Here is a 26413-nt window from a genome sequence, read left to right on the forward strand (position 1 = left end):
ATATATATATTTTTTTTTTAAAGATGGAGTTTCACTCATCGCCCAGGTTGGAATGCAATGAGGCAATCTCAGCTCACTGCAACCTCCACTTCCTGAGTACAAGTGATTCTCCTACCTCTGCCTCCCAAGTATCTGGCATTACAGGTGTGCACCACCACGCCCAGCTAATTTTTTGTATTTTTAGTAGAGACAGGGTTTCACCATGTTGGCCAGGCTGGCCTCGAACTCCTGACATCAGGTGATCCACCCACCTCAGCCTCCCAAAGTGCTGGGATTACAGGTGTGAGCCACAGCACCCGGCAAGATTTGCACCATAATAACCACACTAGGACACAATTCATTCACAATTTGAAAAATCAATTCTGAAATTTGATTCTTTTCTGCTGAGAGAGGACCCAGTTAATTCAGCATGAGATTATACATTTTCTAAGTGTAGGAATGATGGCTTATTCATCTTTTTTTTGCAGGGGGAGGGAGACAGAGTTCCCCTCTGTTGCCCAGGCTGGAGTGCAGTGGTATGATCAAGGCTCACTGCAGTCTCAACCTCCAGGGCTCAAGCAATCTTTCCACCTCAGCCTCCCAAGTAGATGGGACCAGAGGGTATGCCCACCATGCCCAGTTAATTTTATGTAGAGACAGGGTCTTCCTATGCTGCCCAGGCTGGTCTTCAACTCCTAGGCTCAAGTGATCCTCCCACCTTAGCCTCCCAAACAGCTAGGACTACAGGGGTGTGCCACCATGCTTGCTAATTTTTTGTATTTTTTGTAAAGATGAGGTCTTGCCATGCTGCCCAGGCTGGTCTCCAACTCCTGGACTTAAGTGACCAGCCCACCTTGCCTTCCCAGTGTTGGGATTACAGGGGTGAGACACCACACCCAGCCATCTTTCTTAACAGACTATCGCACCACATAAAACAGTTGATGATGTTCTACAAATAATTTCATTGAAGCTAAAAATCTGGCACAAGAGTCAAAAATAACAATTTGTTTCACATCACTAAAAATGCTTCGTAGAATATGGAGCTGTGGGGGTGCTGAGAGAATAAAGTACTTACTTAGAGATACAACACATAAAAAAGTGCAAAATGAATCTATGTATGCTGATTAGCTATTTTTTTTTAAGATGCAGTTTTGTTTTTGTTGCCCAGGATGGAGTGCAATGGCGCATTCTCGGCTGACCGCAACCTCTGCCTCCCCAGTTCAAATGACTCTCCTGCCTCAGCCTCCTGAGTAGCTGAGATTACAGGCGTGCACCACCACGCCTGGCTAACTTTTGTATTTTTAGAGACAGGGTTTGATTAGCTGATTTTATTTTATTTGGTTTTGAGACAGAATTTCACTCTTGTTGCCCAGGCTGGAGTGCAACAGTGCATTCTCAGCTCACTGCAACCTCTCCCTCCTGGGTTCCAGAGGGTGCTCCTGCCTCAGCCTCCCAAGTAGATGGAATTACAGCTGTGCACCACCACGCCCAGTTAATTTTTGTATTTTTAGTAGAGACGGGGTTTCACCATGTTGGCCAGGCTGCTCTCAAACTCCTGACCTCAGGTGATCGACCCACCTTGGCCTCCCAAAGTGCTGGAATTACAGGCATGAGCTGCCTCACCCAGCCAGATTAGCTGACTTTATAAACAAATTGATCATTATCCTCTATCTTATAATCATATTATGAAATAACTTTTATTTTCCTTGCTCAGCAGAATGACATTATGCACATGATTTCAGTTAACATTTTTATATGAGACCTTCATGCAAATAAATAAATAATTAATTAAAAAAAAAATTTTGGCTGGGCGTGGTGGCTCACGCCTATAATCCAAGCACTTTGGAGGCCAAGGCGGGTGGATCACCTGAATGATCAAGGTCTTGAACCAGGAGTTCAAGACCAGCCTGACCAACATGGTGAAACCCCATCTTTAAAAATAAAATAAAAATAAAAACATTTTTATAGAAAAAAAAAGCTTTAGGCCAGGAATGGTGGCTCATGCCTATAATCCCAGCACTTTGGGAGGCCAAGCTGGGTGGATCACGAATGACGTCAAGAGTTCGAAACCAGCCTGGCCAACATGGTGAAACCCCATCTCTACTAATACACAAAAAATTAGCCAGGCATGGTGGAGGGCAGCTGTAGTACCAGCTACTTGGGAGACTGAAGCAGGGAAATCACTTGAACCCAGGAGGCAGAGGTTGCAGTGAACCGAGATAGTGCCACTGCACTCCAGCCTGGCAACAGAGCGAGATTCCTTTAAAAAAAAGAAAAAAAAATCCTGATGCATTTGCAAGGAAAAAAAAAGAAAAGAAAAAAAGCTTTAAATAATTACTAAGTCCCAGCCAGATTCCAGATAGGAATAAACCATGATTGTGTTTATCAGGTGTTTAACTTGTTTATATCTATAATGATTATATTTACTTTTGCTACCTATTTATATGGCTTATTACCTGGGATTTAACACAAAAACGTTTGTTTGGTTTTTTCTTTTACATTAAAATAGTTATTATGAGGAATACATTTTCTTCTATATAATGCTTTAGAAGTAATCATAAATTTTGGTTCTACATATAACAAAATGTACTATATAATGTATTAATATACTACAATTTTTTTTCTTAAACTCATAATTTAAAATATGTCATGTTTTCTAGACTTACTTCCTAATCCAAGGATTTAATGTTTTTACATGTCCATGTATGAATATATTTCATTTCTGCTTTTGTTTTATTGCATTAAGATTTGATAATGCAGAGATTTTAAATTAATTTACCTTGTCCATCTTTGTGACTCATCTGTACACACTTGAAAATTGTGTTTTTCCCATTATACTGTAGAATTTATCACCTATCTTCAGTTAATCAATCTAATTATTTAACCTTATAACTTTTAAATTCTCACTTTACCTATCACATTGTAACAGTATTATTTTTGTCTTTAGTTAAAATTGCTTTTGTCTTCTTTATCTTCCTGTTTTCTTTTTATGACACAATTATATATTTATTTAATATTTCATATCAAAATTTTCAGTCATTATCAGATTTATTCAGTACAGTTCGTTTGACATTTAAGGTACACTTTACCATTTCATGGTCATCCTAGTTCTGTTAATGCGTTCTGTCATAAAATTTACTTTATGGGACACCCAAGTTGGTACAAACCCAAGTTGACTTTTGTATTCTCACAGATGATCTTAGAAGAGTGATTGTTAACTTAAGGGCACCCTGTCCAAGAAGGGGTTCTGGAGGTCCTCTAAGATGATGTTAATATCTAAAACATCCAAAAGAATTCATCTGTCTATGTTGAGGCTATACAGGCTAATTATTAGACTTTTGTCTGGAAGCACCTATTGGAAAATCTGGTTACCAAAAGTCCCGACAGCCAGGATCTTCCTTGAATTAATAAAAAGACTAAAAATAAACTACTACTTAATAATTATAGTTAGACAAATCCAATCTGTGAGCTGGTTTGCTTAATTATAATTAGGCAAATCAAATCATGTCAGAATCTGCATGGAGAAGGGAAGGGTCAACAGACTCTGGAGGGAAAAGGTCTTATGGTACTTGTTAACTGGACCAAGTTTTTATTTATAGATTTATTTAAAATAAACCTTTCAATAAATAAATCAGTTAATTTGTTTCAGATACAATCATGGTGGTGAAGTTTTCTTTTTTTAAACTGAGTTCTTACCTTTTAGGGATGCATACTAATATACATCTCTCTATATAAATATTACCATGAAATATGTTATCTGAGATCTGCTTCAAAATAATCAAGTATGGGGGGGCAGAAGAGGTTTAAATAAAACAAAATTAGTGTAAGAAGTCAAGCGATAGCCACAAGTTCATTTACCTAGTCTATTTACTCATGCATATATTTGAAAATATGATACACAAAATGTTACTTATTTTTATTTTTTGTAGATACAGGGTCTCACTATGTTGCACAGCCTGGTCATGAATTCCTGGGCTCAAGTGATCCTTCCACCTCAGCCTGCCAAGTAGCTCAGACTACAGGCATGTGCCACCACATCTAGCTACTTTTATTTTTTTTATTTTTTGGAGAAATGAGGTCTCCCTATGTTGCCCAGGTTGGTCTCCAACTCCTGGGCTCAAGCAACTCTCTCATCTCAGCTTCCTAAAGTGCTGGGAGTACGAGCATGAGCCAGTGCACCCAGCCAAATAGTTTATTAATGTATGAAATGATTAAAACTTCAAATGTTTCCTTCCTATTTTTATGGCTCTTTATAATTTGTCATGTTTTGAAGACATTCAAGAGGTATTAAACATTTTTTTATGTTCCTTAAAGTCCTGGATTTTATTGCTTTTGACATCACTATTTAATCTTAGCTTTTCTTGTGATTGCAATTACCATATATGATATTTCCAAATGGTTCACTCTATAAACAACTATTTCATGAAAGTTTTGCTTTTCCAATGGTTAAACACATTAAAATATCAGGATTATTTAAGTACTTGAGATTTGCTTGACAAAAAACTGTGTTTTAATTACACCTCCTAATCATGGCACTATGATTCTATCTAGCATGTTTATTTTTGCTTGCAATAGATTCAATTTCAAAAAGCATTAATAAAATAGTTCAAACTAATAATATATTACTTAATATAAAAGAATATTAACTCACAACATTGTCAGCCCAATCTGCTAGTACTGTTGAGATGTAGTTCACAGCATTAAGAATTGCACAGTATCGAAAGCCAAGGGAAGCTCTAGTCTCTTCTTTCATCACCTGTGTCAGTCGTATCCTAAAATCATCTACTAAGTCCTTCTGTAACTCCAGGAACTGCAGCTTTCGGGAAGCTGTGGGAAGATTTTTATACCTGTCTGTGGAAAAAGTTATTAACACATATTAAGGTTTATGATACCATCCAAGATATAGTTACAAGTTTTCCCCACTGCCACGATTCAGTGCTTTTGTCAAAAATCAATTGACCAGTCAAGTGTGATTTATTTCTGAGCTCTCTTAAGGATATGAGTTTCAAAAGTATGTATGTCTGCCAAAACTCATTGAATAGTACACTTAAGATCTGCACATTACACTGTATGTAAAGTATGCCTCAATTTTTTAAAAAGGCAAACGAGTAAATTATATATAAAAGTTACAGTTTCAGCCAGGCAGTGGCTCACGCCTGTAATCCCAACACTTTGGGAGCCCAAGGCAGGTGGATCACCTGAGGTCAGGACTTTGAGATCAGCCTAGCCATCATGGTGAAATCCCACCTCTACTAAAACTACAAAAATTAGCTGGGCAGTAGTGGCACATGCCTGTAATCCCAGCTACTTGGGAGGCTGAGGCAGGAGAATTGCTTGAACCCGGGAGGCAGAGGTTGCAGTGAGCCAAGATTGTATCACTGCACTCCAGCCTGGACAACAGACAGAGTGAGATTGTCTCACAAAAAACAAAAGAAAAAAAAAAGAGTTTCTTCAACAAACAAATGGCATTTTTTTAAAAAGGAAGAACTTGGATAAATTCAAAGATACAAATTGGCGGGGCACGGTGGCTCATGCCTGTAATCCCAGCACTTTGGGAGGCCAACGCAGGCAGATCATGAGGTCAAGAGATTAAGACCATCCTGGCCAACATGGTGAAATCCCGTCTCTACTAAAAATACAAAAAAAAAATTAGCTGGCCGTGGTGGCACGCACCTGTAGTCCCAGCTAGTCGGGAGGCTGAGGCAGGAGAACTGCTTGAACCCCGGAGGTGGAGGTTGCAGTGAGCCAAGGTAGCGCCACTGCACTCCAGCCTTGTGCCTGGTGACGGAGTGAGACTCTGTCTCAAAAAAAAAAAAAAAAATACAAATTTAAGAATTTACGTGACAGGTGGAGTGGCTCGTGCTTGTAATCCCAGAACTTTGGGAGGCCAAGGCAGGTGGATCACATGAGGTCAAGAGTTTGGGCTGGGTGTGGTGGCTCACACCTGTAATCTCAGCACTTCAGGAGGCTGAGGAGGGCAGATCACCTGAGGTCAGGTGTTCAAGACCAGCCTGGCCAACGTGGTGAAACCCTGTCTTTTAAAATTTAAAAAAAAAATTAAAAAAAGAGTTTGACACCAGCCTGGCCAACATGGTGAAACCCCGTCTCTACTAAAATTACAAAAAAAATTAGCCAGGCATGGTGGTGGGCACCTGTAATCCCAGCTACTGAGGAGTCTGAGGTAGTAGAATTGCTTGAACCCGGGAGGCAGAGGTTGCAGTGAGCCAAGAGAGCACCATTGCACTACAGCCTGAATGATGAGCAAAACTCAGTCTCAAAAACATAAACAATTTACAGTTGACATGTCTGAAATTTTCTTTACAATACTTCAGAAAAAAGTAATTGAAAAGTGTGAATTGCTTAAAACTTTGGTAATGGGTATCTGAGAGTTCATATTATCCTACTTTTGTGTATGTGTGAAAATTTTCCCAATAAAACATTTTTAAGAGACACACAAATTTTCCTTAATGTTTTTGTCTTAGTGTTTTCATATTTTTCTTATAGTTAAAAATATGCAATTATTTGCTGACTGGGTTTCAGGTTACCAGACAAGCCTAAGAAATGGACAGGCTAGTGGATGAAGGTGAAGAGGGCCAGGGATGGTGGCCATGAGAGCCCAGTGGCACCTGGACAACCTGCAGGCCCACAATGGGACAATGTGATTCCTAAAGACCAACAAGGGCCAGAGGATGCTAGGCTACCCTCCAGCCAGAGAATCCCTGCACTATAATGAAAGTTCCTACTACTATTCCAATCCCTAAAATTACTTTATTATTTTACTCTCTTCTGCAATCTTTGATAAATCAAAATCAAGAAAATATTTTAAATGTAGGCCAATCACCATTTACTGAAGACACCTAAAATGCCCAATAGCAAGTGAGTTTAGACAATAAAATTAAAATCTTATTTGTTTCTGTGTAACTATTCAGGAGGTTTCCCTTCATGTACACCAATGTTTAAATCCTTAAATTAAAAACCCAAAAGTTAGAATATTGTTAGGTTTCTACAAATATAGAAACTGAATTTAAAGACAACCATAATATTAATTTCTTGAGCCACTTATTTATTGATTACCTTATTGTCATTGACAGAGTTACACCCTCTCGCCAAGGCTGGAGTGCAGTGGCTCAAGCACAGCTCACTGCAACCTCCACCTCCCATGCTCGAACTGTCCTCCCACCTCAGCCTCCCAAGTAGCTGGGACTACAGGCATGCATCACCATGCCTGGCTAACTTCTGCACTTTTTGGAAGACATGGGTTTCACCATGTAGCCCAGGCTGTTCTGGAACTCCTGGGCTCAAGTAACCTGCCTGCTTCCGTCTCTCAAAGTGCTGGGATTACAGGCATGAAACACTGCATCCAGCCGACTGAGCTACTTTAAAAAATGCCATGTGAAAACAGTACTTTTAAAACAAAGTTGTATCTTAAAAAACTTATACCTACCAGTTATAACCAAGAGTAGAGTCATAAAAGTTTCTGCACAATCTGGAACTTTCATTTCATCCACATCAGTGATATCTTTATATTGCGATACCCAGGCAGCTTCTGATGAAAGCATTGAGTCCATTTTTTGAAGAGCAACTGATAAGCAGAAAAAAAGGATTATATTGATTAAGTAGTTGCAGGCATTTCTAATTATTCAATTTGTAATTTTTTAGGAATGACGGCTTTTCTATTAAAAAAAAAAAAAAAACCTACGATCTCCCACTAGTTGTATTAAATTTGACTTAATTAATGCTTTATTTTAAACAGGATACTTTACCCCCGCGTCCCCAAATTTTGAAAATAGTTGACTATCTAAGGTACAGTCAAAAAGATTCTACTGGCAAGCGTGGTGGCTTACACCAGTAATCCCAACACTCTGGGAGACCAAGGTGGGCAGATTGAGTCTAGGAGTTCACAACCAGCCTAGGCAACATAGCAAAACCCCATCTCTACAAAACAAACAAACAAACAAACAAACAAATAGTATTCAGGCATGGTAGCACACATCTACAGTCCCAGCTACTGGGCTGGCTGAGGCAGGAGGATCACATGAGTCCAGGAAGTCAAGGCTGCAGTAAGCCATGATCAGCTTACTGTACTCTAGCCTGGGTGACAAAGTGAGACTGTATCTCAGAAAAAAAAGAAGAAATAAAAAAAATATTCTGACACTAGGAGGCCAAGGTGGACAGATCACTTGAAGTCAGGTGTCCCAGACCAGCCTGGCCAACATGTTGTAACCCTGTCAATCCTGAAAATAGAAAAATTAGCCAGATGTGGTAGTGCGTGCCTGTAATCCTAACTACTCAGGAGGCTAAGGCAGGAGAATCCCTTGACCCCAGGGGGTGGAGGCTGCAGTGACCTGGGATCGCACCACTGTGCTTTAACCTGGGTGACAGAGCCAGAGTCTGTCCCAAAATAAATAAAATAAAAAATTCTACGATAAAATCTATAAAACAATTATATACCCCACTGGCTTTACTATTCCACTCTAGAAACACATAGAGTCTAATTCCAGGAAAAATGGAAGTTTCATGTGAAGAAAAGATTATCTCTGAAGGAAACTCAGAAAACCCTGACAAAGAAAATTTCAGATGCCTCTAGTTCCCACTCAGGACCAGAAAAGAAAAATATCAAAAATTTATATCCAAAGAAACAGACACCTCTCCCTACCCTCTGGCCACATCAGCACTTACATTTTCTCTCCACTGTCAACCATCTCTGAAAACAGGTTTCCTCTGAAAGAATATGCATACAACTAACAAAAGTGCCAGGATAGCCATGAACACTGTGTAGCTCCCTTTCAAACAAGAGTACTTCATCCACCAAATGACAGAAGAGATTATCATCATATAGCAGACAAGGAATATCAGTGGCTAACTTCTCAAGAACCAGCATCATAAGGCCCCGGGAAAATTCAAGCTAAAAAAAAAATATACAAACAGGTGTGTAAATAAAAAGTTATCCAGGCACACATATAGTTCCAAAACAGAAACACAGGACTGAGTCTCTTACCCTTGCATTTACCAAACAGCCTACTTTGTCTAATATTGGCTGAATCTTCTCATCCAGAAATTGAGTATGGTTTCCAATCCACATAAGTATTTGAGCCAAGTACCATTCTGGCTAAGGAAGGAGGAAAATAGTTTGAATTCTTAAGTCACTCCAATTAAAAAGTTATAATTACATGAATCTATTTAATTGTATATGCACGACACTTACAAATATTAGTTGAAAATTCCTGTATGTAAGAGCATAATTTCTACTCTGAATTTTTAACTCCTGCAAGGCTTAATAATCAAATGTTTGCCAATGTACTTCCAATAAATTTCAATAATGTGACTTAAGTCAATAAACTCATAAATTTACAATGCCACATATATTTAAAACCTAGCAGTTCATTAATATGTAAAATGAGTATTACAAAGAACTGATGGCCTATAAATTTTTTGAAATAGCATTTGAAAATAAATTATTATTTTTTATTTATTTATTTATTTTTAAGATGGGGTTTCACCATGTTGGTCAGGCTGGTCTTGAACTCCCGACCTCAGGTGACCCGCCCGCCTTGGCCTCCAAAGTGCTTGGATTGTAGGCGTGAGCCACCACGCCTGGCCAATGAAAATAATTTTTAAATATAATTTTCTTAGGGTTTTCATTTTCAAAAAGTAAATTAAGAAAAAATTTGCTAGTCTGCATTACAAAAACTACAGGTCTTATACAGGTTTAAGAGCAGAAATACCAAGTAATTAATATTTGCTTTGCTTTGTTTTGCAATGATAATTCAGTAATATCTGACGCCCAAGAGCAAAAATACCATATTTTCCTACAGTATATGAACACAAGTCCTCAATTATATGTATGAAGAGAAGTAACAAAACAGGAAATTCGCCCTTTAGAAAAAAAACGGAAAAGTGAATAGAGTCAGATTTTAACTTAAATCAGCAATAGTACAGAAACTCTAAACGTTTGCTAGTAATAAAAATGAAGAACAAGAGCTGGCAAAACACACCTTGCTTAACACATTAGTCTGCCGGTTCCCTCTGAAGTGATACCTGAACCTCTTCTGAAGAGGAGTCAGCATAATCTGGATGGGCAGGATGACAGAAGGGGATGCAGGTAGAGAGTATTTTTCTGGGAGCTGTTTTGGCTCAGTAAGTAATTCATCTCTGACATAATCAAGTCAAGGAAAAAGCATCAAAAGCATACCTAATATACACACACATATGTACGTATACACACGAAATAAAGTTTTACAACAAATGTATCAGATAGTAATTATTATGCAAATAATAAGTAATCTCACTTTATATTGAATATACATTGTTAAAATGCACAAAAAGCCAGGCATGATGATGGTGACTCACACCTGTGTTCCCAGCACTATGGGAGGCTGAAGCAGGTGAATCACTTGAATCCAGGAGTTTGAGACAGGCCTGGGCAATATGGCAAAACTCTGTCTCTAGACAAAGTAACAAAAAGTAGCCAGGCATGGTGGTACATGCCTGTAGTCCCAGCTACTCAGGAAGAAGAGGCGGGAAAATCAATTGAGCCTGGGCGGTCAAGGCTGCAGTGAGCCGTGACTGTACCACTTCACTTCAGCCTGGCTGACAGAGTGAGACCATGTCTTTAAAACACAAAAATGGGCCGGGCGCAGTGGCTTATGCCTGTAACGCCAGCACTTTGGGAGACTGAGGTGGGCGGATCACCTGAGGTCGGGAGTTCGAGACAAGCCTGACCAACATGGAGAAACCCCATCTCTACTAAAAATACAAAATTAGCCAGGCATGGTGAAACATGCGTGTAATCACTGCTGCACAGAAGGCTGAGACAAGAGAATTGCTTGAAACTGGGAGGCGGAGACTGCGGTGAACTGAGATGGTGCCATTACACTTTAGCCTGGGCAACAAGAGTGAAACTCTAAAAAAAAAAAACAAAAACTGGCCAGGCGTGGTGGCTCACACCTGTAATCCCAGCACTTTGGGAGGCAGAGGCAGGTGGACCACAAGGTCAGGAGTTTGAAACCAGCCTGATCAACATGCTAAAACTCTGCTCTAACAACAACAACAACAAAATTAGCTGGGCGTGGTTGCACATGCCTGTAATCCCAGCTACTCAGGAGGCTAAGGCAGGAGAATCACTTGAGTGGGGGAGGCAGAGGTTGCAGGGAGCCGAGATTACACCATACACTCCAGCCTGGGCGACAGAGGAAGACTCTGTCTGGGGGGAAAAAAAAACAACAACCCACAAAAATGCTATCAGAATTAATCTATAAAACTTTCCTAAACTAGTAACAAAAAAAATTCAAGCATCGGGCCGGGCGCGGTGGCTCAAGCCTGTAATCCCAGCACTTTGGGAGGCCGAGGCGGGTGGATCACGAGGTCAAGAGATCGAGACCATCCTGGTCAACATGGTGAAACCCCGTCTCTACTAAAAATACAAAAAATCAGCTGGGCATGGTGGCGTGTGCTTGTAATCCCAGCTACTCAGGAGGCTGAGGCAGGAGAATTGCCTGAACCCAGGAGGCGGAGGTTGCAGTGAGCCGAGATCGCGCCATTGCACTCCAGCCTGGGTAACAAGAGCGAAACTCCATCCCCAAAAAAAAAAAAATTCAAGCATCATTTGATTAAATTAATACTGTTACTAAGGTTTCCTCCCAATCGCCCATTTCTTCTATCATCCCAAGAGACCTTTTTGTGCTATGAACTTAGATAAGTCATGCATCTTGAACTCTTCCTTACAGCCCTCCCACCCACATGCAATTCACTTTCTAAGAGTACAGTCCACTACTTGGTGGGCATTTACAGACCAAGTACAAACACAGGATTCTTGTTTGGCTTTCCTGGCCACTTTGAAAAGGTTTTACTCTCAAGCCACAAATCCATTCTAGAAAGAAGAAATTTTAGTAAGTTTTCAACTGCAACAAAGATACGAGGTTTGTAGTTTCAAAAGCTGACAAAACAGTGTCTCCAGGTAACTGTATGTCTCCGGGGCACTGGCAGGTCGACTTAAGCCAACAGTTTGTGATTGAGGGGGTGCAATGAATGGCCAATGGAGCTGTGCTAAAATTTCCTCAAAATCACTGCAACAGAAAAGTAACACATACATTTGAGTACATCACCACCAAATGATCACCAAATACCCATCGGAAAGCAAGTACCACAAAATATGGGTAGTAAACTCCCTACCTTGTAAGTTTGTCCTTGAGAATTTTATGCCAGAATTTAACTGTGGCTCTCATGAAACCAAGAAGATGAGTACAGGATGATTCCTGAAGTTTGATGTCAAGTTCTGCCATAGACACTAGAGTGGAGGCTGCCTCTGGTACATTATTGGTCATCAGATATTGCTGAATATTATCACTGTAAACAAAGTAAAGCGAAAATTTTTTTTCTTTTTGAGATGGAATTCTCACTCTGTCACCCAGGCTAGAGTGCAGTGGCATGATCTTGGCTCACTGTAACCTCTGTCTCCCGGGTTAAAGCGATTTTCCTGCCTCAGCCTCACAAGTAGCTGGGATTACAGATGTGCACCCCCATGCCCAGCTAATTTTTTTTTTTTTTTTAGTAGGGACGGTTTCACCATGTTGGCCAGGCTGGTCTCAAACTGCTGATCTCAAATGATCCACCCACCGCAGCCTCCCAAAGTGCTGGGATTATAGACTTTAGTCACCATGCCCAGCTGAAAACAAATTCAAAGAACAGATTGCTCACAATAATTTCAAATTTGGAAAAAGTTCTTCTTCATGTTTTATATAAAGTTATATTCAAGGAAGAATGAAGCACCACCCTGAGGTAGCCTTTGTTTTTTAACCTGATGACAAGGCCTCTCTGGGAGCCTAGAGTACTCCATTTCTGCATTCTTCTAAGAGCAGCAGCCTGCAGCCTATGTTCTGGAGACCTCCCAGGACCTTTCCCTTCCTACTCCTCCTGACAGACCTGTTTTGTGTCACATTCCTGTGGACACTACTCATTTCTGATCAATCTGCCTTTTACAGAAGTCTTCAGTATCTTAATCCAAGGGAATAACGTGGGTAGCATCTGGTAAGGTCAAGTATGATGTTCTTCAATTGTTACCTACTTTGCGTAGCTGAACTTGATTTCCCACTTCAAAGAAATGTAATTCCAACAAAAACTACCACGTTTAAGAAATGTACAGGGGCCGGGCATGGTGGCTCATGCCTGTAATCTCAGCACTTTGGGGGCTGAAGTGGGCGGATCACCTAAGGTCAGGAGTTCAAGACAAGCGTGACCAACATGGTGAAACACCATCTCTTAAAAAAAGAAAAAAAAGAAAAAAAAAATGTACAAATATTACAGAAGAATTTCAAATGTACAAACACAGAGTATAAAAGTATTGTTTTTTTATTTTTTTTGAGACAGGGTCTCACTCTGTCACCCAGGCTGCAGTGTAGTGGTACAATCACAGCTCATTGCAACCTCAGCCTCTCAGGGCTCAAGCAATCATCCTATCTCAGCCTCCCAAGTATCTGGGACTAGGGGTGCTCACCACACCGCCTAATTTTTTTTTTTCTTTAACAGAGATGGGATTTTGCCATGGTGTACAGACTCATCTCAAACTTCAGGGCTCAAGTGATCTGCCCAGCTCAGCTTCCTAAAGTGCTAGGATTACAGGTATGAGCTACCATGTCCGGCAGGAGTACTGCTTTCAAGGATGTAATGAAACAGATTTCCTCACAACACTAAAGCATAAATGACATTTACAGCATAGGAAAAGCCAGAGAAACAGGGTTCACTCAGAGTGATAGTGCTATCCTACAGTCTCCAAGAAATAGAGCTAATACAAAGATACTAATTCTAGCAAGAAGAAACTACTTTTAAAAAAGACAATGTACATCAGAATAAAATCAGGCCATTATGAAGAAATTTGGAGATAAAGAAAATCCCAGAATCTCTAAAGGAAAGCTAGAAATAGAGATATTATCATAAGACCTCAGGGAAAGAACACATTATTAAAGAGAAATAACTATCCTCTACTTGCTTATGAACTTGATCCTTATTTCTAACATAAATCCCTCGGCTTATTTCCCGTACAAACAATCAGATATCAGAAAAGGTTACCAAGGCCAGGCACAATGGCTCACGCCTATAATCCCAGCACTTTGGGAGGCCAAGGCAAGTGGGTCACTTGAGGTCAGGAGTTTGAGACCAGCCTGGCCAACATGGTGAAACCCCCTCTCTACTAAAAATACAAAAATTAGCCAGGCATGGTGGCACACCTGTAGTCCCAACTACTCGGGAGGCTGAGGCAGGAGAATCGTTTGAACCTGGAGGCAGAGGTTGCAGTGAGCTGAGAAGATTATGCCACTGCACTCCAGACTGGCTCGGCAACAGAGCAAGAGTCCGTCCCAAAAAAAAAAAAAAAAAAAAGATAAATAATAAAAAAAAAAAAGAAAGAAAGAAAAAAGTTATCAATAACCATAGTCCTATTTCAGTTAATCTATTACTTGGCTACTACAAGTGTGAGGGTTTCAAATAACTTATTGTACTTAATAAAGTTATTAACATTGCCCCTTACTGGTATTTCCTTTTTCAGGGACAAGAAGAAAGAAGTAAAGTAAAGTAAAGAAGTAAAATAAAGCAAGGTTTAAAAAATTCCTTCATGGCAATATAATTTATCTAAATAAGAAGGAGATGCTCTAAAAAGTAAACTTTTTAGTCAATTTCTAGAATCAACACTACAATCTTAGGCGTATCAATTTATATGTAAAACACATATATGCAAAACAAAGATTTCTATACTGTACTAATATGTAAAATTCTTTAAAATTTTGGGAAATATATGCAGTAAAAATAAATGCATAAAATATCCATAACAAATATAACATTATTAACTATGATACATTTGAAACAGGACATTAAAACCCTCAGATGACTTTTTCCCTCAGGCTTTTCAGGCAACATTACTGGTTACTGACCGCTTTGCAACAAGTACTAGTTAAAACAATCCAAGGATGGGACAGTACAATTTGGAGGGACTGGGGGACCTTATCATGAAACCAAAGAATCTACTAATCTAGGTGGAAATGTTATTTCAGGTTGTTTGAAAGGCAAAACTAGATACAATTAATGACCAGTGATAGCTATTCAACTCAAAAAGAACAAAGGTCAAGACTCACTTCCTTTTTTGTTTTTCCTACACAGAGGTAGCCGAACTCTTGTTATTCATCTAAGAAAACTGTGTACCTCTTATGATTCCCAGTGAAAAATATTCAAATTATAAAGAAAGCAATCCATTTTGTTAAGTGATCAGTTTTAAAAATTAAATAGGAATACCTATTACCAAACTGTGTGTTTTATTAATCTGGCATTACAAAAAATAGTCTTTATCTGTGTTCATATTTCAGTTATGAAACTTAAGTTTAACGTACTTACATTACCTTCTTTCAAATGCTAATTAAGCTTCCTGAAAAGTTTATGTTCATTCACAATAAAGGAAAAGAAGCATTATCATAATGCTATTTTCATAACTGATTAAAATTAATTATTATAACCTTTAATTAACTCAATTATTTAATGGTGCACATGCACTCTTTAAGACAGAAGCCTCAAAGGAAAATAGTAATTATGAGAACAAAGAGGCCCATTTTACCTCAGTTCTTCAATTTGTGAAATCCATTTAAGGTAAGCAAGATGACGTTCGATCTCTTCAATCTGGCTAATCATGGCTCCAAGATCGTCCATCAAAGGCTGTGCAGTCAGCAAATGGCTGTTAATGGCACTGAAGAGATGAGTTTCCTGCTCCAGAAACTGATTAAGAAATTGCTTTGACTCTTCTGCATTTTTTAAGGCACTTTGAATTCTTTTAGGGATTTCTGATGAAATTGTAAGTACCTGACAAAAGAAAAAAAAAAGAAAGAAAACCAGCAATCAGATAAAGTTTGCTAATTTTTTTTTTTTTTTGAGAGGGGCTCTCACTCTGCTGCCCAGGTTGGAGTGCAGTGGTGCCATCATACCTCACCGCAGCCTTGACTTCCTGGGCTCAAGCAATCCTCCCACCTCAACCTCCCCAGTAGCTGGGACTACACATATGCACCACTACATTTGGCTCTGCTTTTTTTTTTCTTTAAATATAAACAAGGTCTCACTATGTTGTCCAGGCTGTATGAAGCCTTTTTTATTAGTTCAGTCCCTTCAAAATACATATTTGTTGTAACAGAACTGGAAATCATCTGTCAAAATCTTCAAAGGAAAGGTTTGATTTCTTCATCCTATACCAACCAAACCCAAACATAAAATACCGTTTTATATACATACGAACATCAGGAAGAAGTATGCCTTTGTGTTGAAAACAGTAAGTGAATCAAAAAAATAAGTAAAATATATATGCATACATACATATATACATACATGTATACGAAAGGACCTAACACACTGGCCCCTAGTAAGCATCTAGAGGTCTGCCTCCAGAGGCTCAGCAGAGGATCCAGTGAGAGAAAACTTATTAATACGTGCTCTACCTACTGTTTTCCTTCAAAAGCAAACAAAGGGCCAAGCACAATGGTTCACACCTATAATCCCAGCACTTTGGAAGGCCGAGGTGGGTGGATCACTTGAGGTTCAGGAGTTTGAGACCAGCATAGCCAACATGGTGAAAGCCCATCTCTACTAAAAATACAAAAACTAGCCCAGCATGGTGGCATGCACCTATAATCCCAGCTACAAGGGAGGCTAAGGCAGGAGAATCACTTGAACCCAGGAGGAGGAGGTTGCAATGAGCCCAGACCGTGCCACTGCACTCCAGCCTGGGTGACAGAGTGAGACTCTGTCTCCAAAAAAAAAAAAAAAGGCTGGGCATCTCTATTTTGCCAATGTCCCCCAGGTGATTCTGAACTAAGGCCAGGCTAAGAACCACTGACTTGGTGGGATGATATCTAGGCAATATCTTTAGAAATGGCATTTACAAGCCAGTGCAATGACTCACACCTGTCATCCTAGCACTTTGGGGAGGCCGAGGCGGGGAGATCACTAGAGGTCAGGAGTTTGACACCAGCCCGGCCAACATGGCAAAAAATACAAAAACTAGGCAGGCATGGTGGCACATGCCTGTAATCCCAGCTACTCGGGAGGCTGAGGCAGGAGAACTGCTTGAACCTGGGAAGCAGAAATAACAGCGTAGATTGTGCCACTACATTCTAGCCTAGGTAACAGAGAGAGAGACTATCTCAAAAAAATAAATACAAATACAAAAATTAACTGGCTACGGTGGCACACGCCTGTAATCCCATCTACTCAGGAGGCTGAGGCAGGAGAATCACTTGAACCCAGAAGGTAGAGGTTGCAGTAAGCTAACGCCACCACACTCCAGCCTGGGCGACACAGCAAAACTCTGTCTCAAAAAAAAAAGAAAGAAAGAAAATGGCATCTATTAAATGCATTTTTCTTATAGTATGTGGGAAAACATATACAATTATTAGTCATCAGCAAAACACAAAGAACATTATAGAATAATTTCAATCAACAGTGATTACTTATTCTGTACCAGACACTGTGTTAGAAATATTCAGATAAACAAGATACAGCCCCTGTCCTTAAGGTCACTTTGGTATGTAAGAGAGTTGTAGGCAAATAATTTCAACAGTGGGATTAACGCAATAAAATATAGAGGCCACATTTAATGAATATGCATATTAATCACCTAGAGATCTTGTTATAATACAGATTCAGACATAGTAAGTCTGAAGTAAGACTGAGATTCTGCATTACTATAAAGCTCCCAATCTACCTAAACTAAGATGGTGTCACCAAGAGTGGGAAAAATGAGGCCAGGCATGTTGGCTCATGCCTGTAACCCCAACACTTTGGGAGGTCGAGGTGGGCAGATCACCTGAGATCAGGGATTCGAGACCAGCCTGACCAATATGGAGAAACCTTGTCTCTAGTAAAAATGCAAAAATTAGCCGGGCATGGTGGCATAATTTACAGTAGTCTGTAATCCCAGCTACTCAAAAGTCAAGAGTTTGAGACCAGCCTAGCCAATATGGTTAAACTACATCTCTACTAAAATTACAAAAATTAGCCGGGCATGGTGGTGCATAACTGATGTTCAGGCAGAACTCCAGATGACTTGGTGATAGGGACAGAGGATGATGACAAGGAATCCAGGACTCTCAGGCTTCAGGTCTGAGTGACAGGCAGGTTGTGATGCCATTATCTAAGCAAGGCAGACAAGCCTCTAAAAAATGGATCAGTAGAGTTTTGGACATGCTGAATTTAAGGTTCAATAAAGAACTTCAGCCAAATTTTCTGTGGTCACTAGGGAAACAAGCCTAATTATAGTGGGTCAAAGATGAACAGCAAATTAGAAAGCAGTGATAGATAACAAAGGTTATTTCTGAAGCCTGACAATCAAAGGAAAGAACTAATACCTGCTAAAAGAAGAGGGTTTTTGTTTGTTTAGGTTTCACAGAAAAGACCTGTCTAGGTCCATATGCTGAAGGGATAGGACTGCTTGAGGAACACAGGGTAAAATTATAAAAGTGATGCAAATTCACTGAGGTGGCAGGTAGAACCTGGGGTATAAGGTCTGCCTTAGACTGATCCTCTGCTAAATGAAGAGGTAAAAATGATTGCACAGGCCAGGCACAGTGGCTCACACCTGTAATCCCGGCACTTTGGGAGGCCAAGGTAGGTGGATAACGAGGTCAGGAGTTCAACACCAGCCTGGCCAAGATGGTGAAACCCTGTCTCTACTAAAAAATACAAAAAATAGCCGAGCGTGGTGGCGGGTGTCTATAACCCCAGCTACTCAAGAGGCTGAGGCAGGAGAATCGCTTGAACCAGAGAGGTGGAGGTTGCAGTGAGCCAAGATCTCGACACTACACTCCAACCTGGGTGACAGGGCGAGACTCTATCTCAAAAGAAAAAAAAAGATTGCACGTAAGTTTGTGGACTGTGGAATAGACTATTCAACAAACCAAATTCAATGCTACTAAACTCACGCTAGGTCTCTATTTTTTCCGCTTGGGAAAAGAAAAGGGCAGAAGGGACAGGTCGAGTAGATGTCTCAGAGAGACTTTGGAAGAACAGCTAAGGGGAGTACAGAGGAGCGGACCTTCCCATGGCAGGACTGCTGGTGGGGCTGAAAATTCAGCCAGAGTGGCAGACCACACTCCTCAGCTGTGACTTCCTCCAACTGGGCCCACAACAAACTGCCAGCAGGAGTGGAAAAGGCAGACAAAGCTAAGCTAAACTTGGAGACCAGCAGTAGGTGTGGTGGGAAGACAGGAAGCTGTGGCGGCCTGAGGTAATGGGAGAACCTAAGATGACCAAAAAGCTGGAAATAATCCACAAAGAATTTACTTAACCTAATTTAGTAGCTATATGACTAAAATCTTTCATCTTTGACAAACACACCATTCCAAGTACAGGGGTCTACTTATTTTGTTTAAGCTTATACTCACTGGATTTTTAAAAAATTATTTAAGTAATATGTTCATTGTAAGTGGAAAAAACCTACAAATGCATAAAAATACCTATTTTTGAGATGGAGTTTCCCTTTTGCTGCCCAGGCTGGAGTGCGATGGCACAATCACAGCTCATGGCAACTTCTGCCTCCTGGGTTCAAGTGCTTCTCCTGCTTCAGCCTCCCGAGTAGCTGGAATTACAGGTGCCCGCCACCACAACTGGCTAAATTTTTGTTGTTGTATTTTTAGTAGAGATGGGGTTTCACCATTTTGGTCAGTCTGGTCTCCAACTCCTGACCTAAGGTGATCCACCCGCCTCAGCCTCCGAAAGTGCTGGGATTACAGGCATGAGTCAGCACGCTCAGCCTAAAAATATTTTTTAAATACATCGCTTGTCAACCACCCACCCAGAAATAACCATTAGGTTATATTTTTTTTCACGTTTCCTATGTGTGCATTTATTAAAATTTGAAATGTGACTGGGTATGGTGGCTCAAATCTGTAATCCCAGAACTTTGGGAGGCCAAGGTGGGTGGATCACCTGATGTCCGGAGTTCAAGATCAGTCTTGCCAACAAGGTGAAACCCCATCTCTACCTAAAATACAAAATTAGCCAGAAGGGATGACACATGCCTGTAATCCTAGCTACTTGGGAGGGTAAGGCAGGAGAATCACTTAAACCTAGGAGGTGGAGGTTGCAGTGAGCCAAGATCGTGCCATTGCACTCCTGCCTGGACAACAAGAGCGAGACTCTGTCTCAAAAAAAAAAAAAAAAAAAAAAAGGTGTTTAAACCATGGAATATATTTTTACATCCCATGAAATTATTTGCTTGTAAAAGCAATTTAAAAGTCACTGTATGTTCACTAAAAACAGATTGAAAGAAAAAGAGAAGTCACTGTATGAAAAGCTATATAAAATGTTAGGTCTCAATATGTTTTCAAGACAAATCATATCAGTAGGAACTTTGTCTTTTACAAAATTTGTAAAATAGGTAGTACACTGTAGGTCCTGAAATCCTCTTAAACAGTTTACAATAACTAGACTATCTGTCACATTCTGTATCTTTATAATTCCATACATAATCATGTTTACATTATATCATTGATATTATATCAGTGAGGTTCGATACTTACCTGTTCTTCTAACTGCATTTTACTTTCTGTCATCTGTTCTATGAGTTTATCTAGTTTCTTTAAAGATTTAAGGTCATTTCCAACTTCCTTTTCTATGAATGCAGACACATAAGAAGCGAGATCACCATTATCTGTACCTTCACTGACTTGTTTATTTCCAGTAAGAACTGCAACATTTATGTCACCTAAAACAAATGAAAAATAATTACTCAACACCACTAAGTACTACGGAGTTAAAGACAACATAAAAGATGTAAAAGCAGTGTATCTACCTTCAAAAGTTAATAATTTTGAAAGGCAAGGTGGCTCACACCTATGATCCCAGCACTTTGGGAAGCTGAGGCAGGTGCATCACCTGATGCCAGGAGTTCGAGACTGGCCTGGCAAACATCGTAAATCCCCATCTCTAGCAAAAATATAAAAATTAGCTAGGCATGGGGGCACATGCCTGTAGTCCCAGCTTTTCGGGAGGCCAAGGCAGAGAATCCCTTGAACCCAAGAGGAAGAGTTGGCAATGAGCCCAGATCATGCCACTGCCCTCCAGCCTGGGCAATGGGGGGACTCTGTCTCAAAAAACAAAACCAAAGCAAAAAAAAATTAATAATTTAAAGAATAACACACACACACACACACACACATTACCAGATGAATAGCTCTAAAGCACTCTACCAGCCAACTACTGCAAATGCTTAAGAGCTGAGGAAAGTATGACTAAAGGAAAAATTCCTAAAGTGTGACCCAGTAACCAAAAGTTTCAATAGACAAGGCATAATACCTTTTCAAAATGTATAAGGAACCAGTGGTATAGTCTAGAGCAACATCAAAGGAAAACTCGTTTTAAAATTGAAAAAATTTTTTAAAAAAAAGGCCAGGCACAGCAGCTCATGCCCATAATCCCAGCAAGGAAGGCAAGGCAGGAGGATCACTCGAGCTTGTAGAGCAGCTTGGGCAACATAGCAAGACGTCACGTAACAAAATTAGCCAGGCATGGTGGCGTGAACCTGTAGTCTCAGCTACTTGGAAAGATGAGATGGGAGGACTGCTGAGCAGCCTGGGAGATCGAGGCTGCAGTGAGCCATGATGCACCACTATACTCCAGCCTGGACAACAGAGCGAGACCTCATCTCTTTAAAAAATAAAAAAATTTAAAAAAAAAGTAAAAAGGTTTTTAGGTTTCAATGTTATTGTACAAAGATATCTTTGTCAGAAACAGGAAAAAAAAAATAAGAGAACAAATTACTAGGAAAAAGTAAAAATGACTAATGCAACCACTGAATAGTATAGTCTACAGTGAAATTCTTTCCATAGCAAATAAACTACCTGTTTGGTGACATTTAATAAGTCCAATACACACTGGACTTACACATTTAATGTATAATAATCTACTACTATGTACAGAACACACAATGCCTTTTTTTAATCTTAAATAAAACAAGTTGAATTGTGGGTGTATTTGCAGACAAATGGAGGCAAGAAATGTTTTGTGAAAGCTAAAGTTGCTATACCTTAGGGAGGAAATTCTAACTTCACTTTTTCAAAAAATATTACACCCACTGGGCATGGTGGCTCATGTCTATAATCCAAGCACTTTGGGAGGCCAAGGAGAGCAGATTAACTGAGGTCAGGAGTTTGAGACCAGCCTAGCCAACATGGTGAAACCCTGCCTCTACTAAAAATACAAAAATTGGCCAGGCGTGGTGGTACATGCCTGTAATCCCAGCTACTCGGGAGGCTGTGGCAGAAGAATCACTTGAACCCGGAGGCGGAGACTGCAGTGAGCCAAGATCTTGCTACTGCACTTCAGTGCAGTGCAGAAAAAAGAAAAAGTATGAGAAAACAAATTAGTAGGAAAAAATCAAAATGACTAATGCAACCACTAGTTGGGAGACAGAGTGAGACTGGGTCTCAAAAAAAAAATTACTTGACATGTAACTATTCAAATGTGGCATTCTTGGTAAAATGACATTCTTCTAAATGACACACCAGTGATATGGGAGGTTTTTACGTGTCTCCTTTTCTATTTCTTGTAAACAGCACTCCTAATTGCAAAGCAGTTTGAGCCACAGAAAGAGGAACAAGGACAAAGTCCTTAATATGACAGTCTACATCTGTTATTTTATTAAAATGACAGCTCAGTAGGCATCAGACTACTTTCTAGGCATCTAAGAGAGGCAAAGGTGAAAAGTGCAAAGGGAAGGGTTTAACTCAAAGATACAGGGCACTCTCAAATCTTTCAAGAAAACGGAGCTGAGATGTGGCAGCTTTGACGGTCATGTGCTATGGACTGCTTAGAGCCTTCTTTCTGAGGCAGATTCTATCAGCCGCCCAAGTTAAGGGCAAGTCTTACTCCTAAGGGCCATGTGGTCATATGAGCACCCTTTCTCTTACTGCTACTCATTCCCAACTGTTTGCCATAGCAAAAGAATAAAAAATCCCCTGAGAGTAGAGTTATCACATGCTTTTCCCCTTCCTCTCCCAGAAAACGTCACTTCAGAACTCCCTAAAGAGTCCTTGATTTGCAATAAACTGCCATTAAAGTAAAATGGCGAAAGTCCACATCCCTGACATATACTCCCGTCTTAGGGAGGAAAGGGTGGGACTGACCTTTCCCCTGCCTTTCCTGTCCAGTCCAAGATCCAGAATGCAAGTTATCCGTTGTGCTCTTCCCAGAGCAATTTTAAATTGCCAATTTACTGAAGATGAACTAAACAACTAGCATTTGCCTCCTTTGAACCTAATTAGTGTGGTGGTCACCTGTCCTAGATCATTAGCCCCTCCAAATTCCTGACGCTTAATAAAAGTTGATGTTTCATTAAAATCACAGGCAGGCCCCAATTACTCTCGGTTGCAGACCCTTGTAAGGCAGAGATCGGGCGGGACAGCTGGGAAGAAAGAGCTAAGGTGTTTGCAGCTGGCTTACTTTTCTCCTCGAGGTTCTTCCCTTCATCACCACTTTCAGAGCGGCACTAGAAGAGAACAGGTGTGACAAGCATATTAAGGTTAAAGTCGCTGAAACTCATACCGGGCTCCCAAAGAGCACCCACTGGTGGCCAGAGAGATTCCAGACGCTCTCCCCATTTCTGAGTGGCCAGGGCCGTCTACATCAGGTGCCCCAAAGTGCCACCTTCCTGGTGCCACCGCTGCCACCTTCCCAGGAGGTGTTACCTCTGCAGCACCTGGAGTTACCTTGCCTGCCCACTAGGGCCTCTCTCGAGATCTGTCATCTCACCTGGGCCGCCAAAGTCACCTCACTGGAACTACCACGTCTTCTAGGAGGTCTTGCAAGGGCCTCTAACCTAAGCCGCCCAACCTAACAAGCTTACAGGGCCACCTCACCGGGACTGTCTCCCCCCCAGGAGGTCTGTGCCACCCCAATGGGCCACCAATGTCCTTTCCCAGTGACGCCAGGACCGTCTCACCGGGACTGCAGGAGAGGCGCCAATCTCGCTGGCTGGTAGCATCTCGCCTCCGCGCGAGTCCTCGGCTCCATTCGCAGCCAGCGTGGCCTGTGGAGTCCGCTAAGCCCAGCAACACACTGACCAGCTCAGCCTCGGAGGACGTAGGACTCAGCGCCACCGCGACTTCCTCTTGACGTCTCTCTGGTTTCTTCCTCTCAGCCCAGAGAGGCCTCTGGTTTCTTGCTCTCAGCCCAGCCGCCGGCCGTACTCTGTCCCTCCCCCTCCTGGCCGGAGGTCGGAACGGCAGCTCAGGAAGCGAGCACCCGCCCCCAAGGCGCTCCAGAGAAGGGATTCGATCCCTCCCAACCGCGGTAAAAGTCACTTTATTGACGCTCTTAATGATGGAACTTTAAGATACCCCTCTCTCTACCTTTTTTTTTTTTTTTTTTTTAGAGTTGGGGTTTCACCATGTTCGTCAGGCTGATCTTAAACTCCTGACTTAAGTGATCTGCCCGCCTCAGCCTCCCAAGGTGCTGCGATTACAGGCGTGAGCCACCGCGCCCGGCCTCTCTACGCCTTAAATTCAATATGAATCGTTTAAATTTCTATTTTAGACGATAACCAGGTGTTCTGAGAGTGTAGGGCGCTTGTTGACCAGGAGCTTCGGTGCAGGGTTATTTGGTTCGAATTTTTAGTTGGGGGTTTCCAATGAATGTCAGTGTCTTTAGATCTTTCTTTTAAGGTTGGTTAGAGTCTCTAGAGGTGGTTGCTAATTTCCTGCCTAGAGGGTGTAGTGATGGCTATAAGCGTTCTGGAAGCTGAATAAAGAGAACAGAGCATCTAACATATATTCTGCCCAAAACCCTGTCTTTTACCAGGGAAGAGAAAAGTCAGTTACCTAGCAGCAAGGGGTGGATAGGGGACCTGTGAACTTGACAGCCTCATAAACAAACACGAAAGGTAGTACCATAAAGACTAAAACAAACAAGGGGGAAAAAAGCAACCCCCAGAGGAAACAGAAACCATACGGTGAGAAGAAAAGTCAAATATGTTTGCACTGAGATATATAATCGATACCCTGAGCTACAAGTTATCATTGCAAGCATAAAACAAGAAAAGGATACTATTTTTATATTACTTATTATGGGCACATAATCGTACATATTTATAGTGTACGTGTGATGTTTTTTGTTTTGTTTTGTATTGGTTTTTTGAGATGGAGTCTCACACTGTCGCCCAGGCTGGAGTGCAGTGGCGCAATCCCCACTCGTTGCAACCTCTGCCTCCCAGGTTCAAGCGATTCTCCAGCCTCAGCCTCCTGAGTAGCTGGGTTTACAGGCAAGCACCACCACACCCAGCTAATTTTTTTTGTTGTTTTGTATTTTTAGTAGAAAGGGGTTTCACCATGTTGGCCAGGCTGGTCTTGAACTCCCGACCTCGTGATTCGCCTACCTTGGTCTCTCAAAGTGCTGGGATTACAGGAGTGAGCGATGGCACTCCACCCACATATGATGTTTTGATACAGGTATACAATGTGTAATTGTCAAATCAGAATAACTGGGGTAGCCATCACCTTGAGTACTTATTTCTTTGTGTTAGGAACAGTCCAAGTCCACCATTTATTTTAAAATATGCAATAAATTATTGTTAACTGTTGTCACCCTTTTTTTTTCTTTGTTGTTGTTTGTTTTGGTTTTGGTTTTTTATTTGTTTTCTGAGACAAGTTCTCACTCTGTTGCTCAGGCTGGAGTGCAGTGGTGCAATCATAACTCACTGTAACCTTGAACTCCTGGACTCAAGGGATTCTCCCACCTCAGCCTCCTGGGTAGCTAAGACTACACACTGGCACCACCATGCCTGGCTAACTTTTTTTGTTGAGACAGCAAGTCGCTATGTTGCCCAAGCTGGACTCCAACTCCTGGGCTCAAACGATTCTCCTGCTTTGGCCTCCCAAAGTGCTAGGATTACAGGCATGAGCCATGGCACCTGGCACCTAATTGTATATTTGGACTCATTAATCAACCCCACTCTATGCCTTCCTCCACCCTACCCTTTCAGCCTTTGGTAACAATCATTCTACTCTCTGTCTCCATGAATTCAACTTGTTCAATGTTTAGCTCCCACATATGAGAGAAAAGGATACTATTTAAAAGGAGCATTGGCCTGGCACAGTGGCTCACGCCTGCAATCCCAGCACTTTCGGAGGCTGAGGCAGAACAAATTGCCTGAGGTCAGGTGTTCGAGGCCAGCCTGATCAACATGGTAAAACCTGTCTCTACTAAAAATACAATATTTAGCCAGGTGTGGTGACAGGCGCCCATAATCCCAGCTACTCGGGAGGCTTAGGTAGGAGAATTGCTTGAACCCGAGAGGCAGAGGTTGCAGTGAGCCAAGATTGCACTCCAGCCTGGGCAACAGAGTGAAACCCTGTCTCAAGAATGAATGAATAAATAGATAATAAAAAGAGCACTCACTAGTGAAAATGGGGGTGGT

At 41.1% G+C, this 26413-nt stretch overlaps 1 protein-coding gene across 1 annotated transcript in view; it reads right to left on the bottom strand.

Annotated features, from left to right (window-relative positions):
• RINT1 (RAD50 interactor 1) overlaps positions 1–24141 on the bottom strand; it is a 31925-nt gene extending 7784 nt beyond the window's left edge. The window contains 12 exon segments of the mRNA XM_032276336.1: positions 4631–4830; positions 7424–7561; positions 8659–8884; positions 8978–9088; positions 9975–10131; positions 11895–12044; positions 12151–12324; positions 15575–15816; positions 20523–20707; positions 23443–23488; positions 23942–23979; positions 23982–24141. Coding sequence (XP_032132227.1) covers positions 4631–4830; positions 7424–7561; positions 8659–8884; positions 8978–9088; positions 9975–10131; positions 11895–12044; positions 12151–12324; positions 15575–15816; positions 20523–20707; positions 23443–23488; positions 23942–23979; positions 23982–24012 — 1698 coding nt within the window. The 5' untranslated portion in view covers positions 24013–24141.
• Between the last annotated feature and the right edge of the window lie 2272 nt (positions 24142–26413).

This window comes from Sapajus apella, unplaced genomic scaffold (genome assembly GCF_009761245.1).
Source record: "Sapajus apella isolate SASKATOON/1434 unplaced genomic scaffold, GSC_monkey_1.0 scaffold7, whole genome shotgun sequence".
Classification (NCBI taxonomy): domain Eukaryota; kingdom Metazoa; phylum Chordata; class Mammalia; order Primates; family Cebidae; genus Sapajus; species Sapajus apella.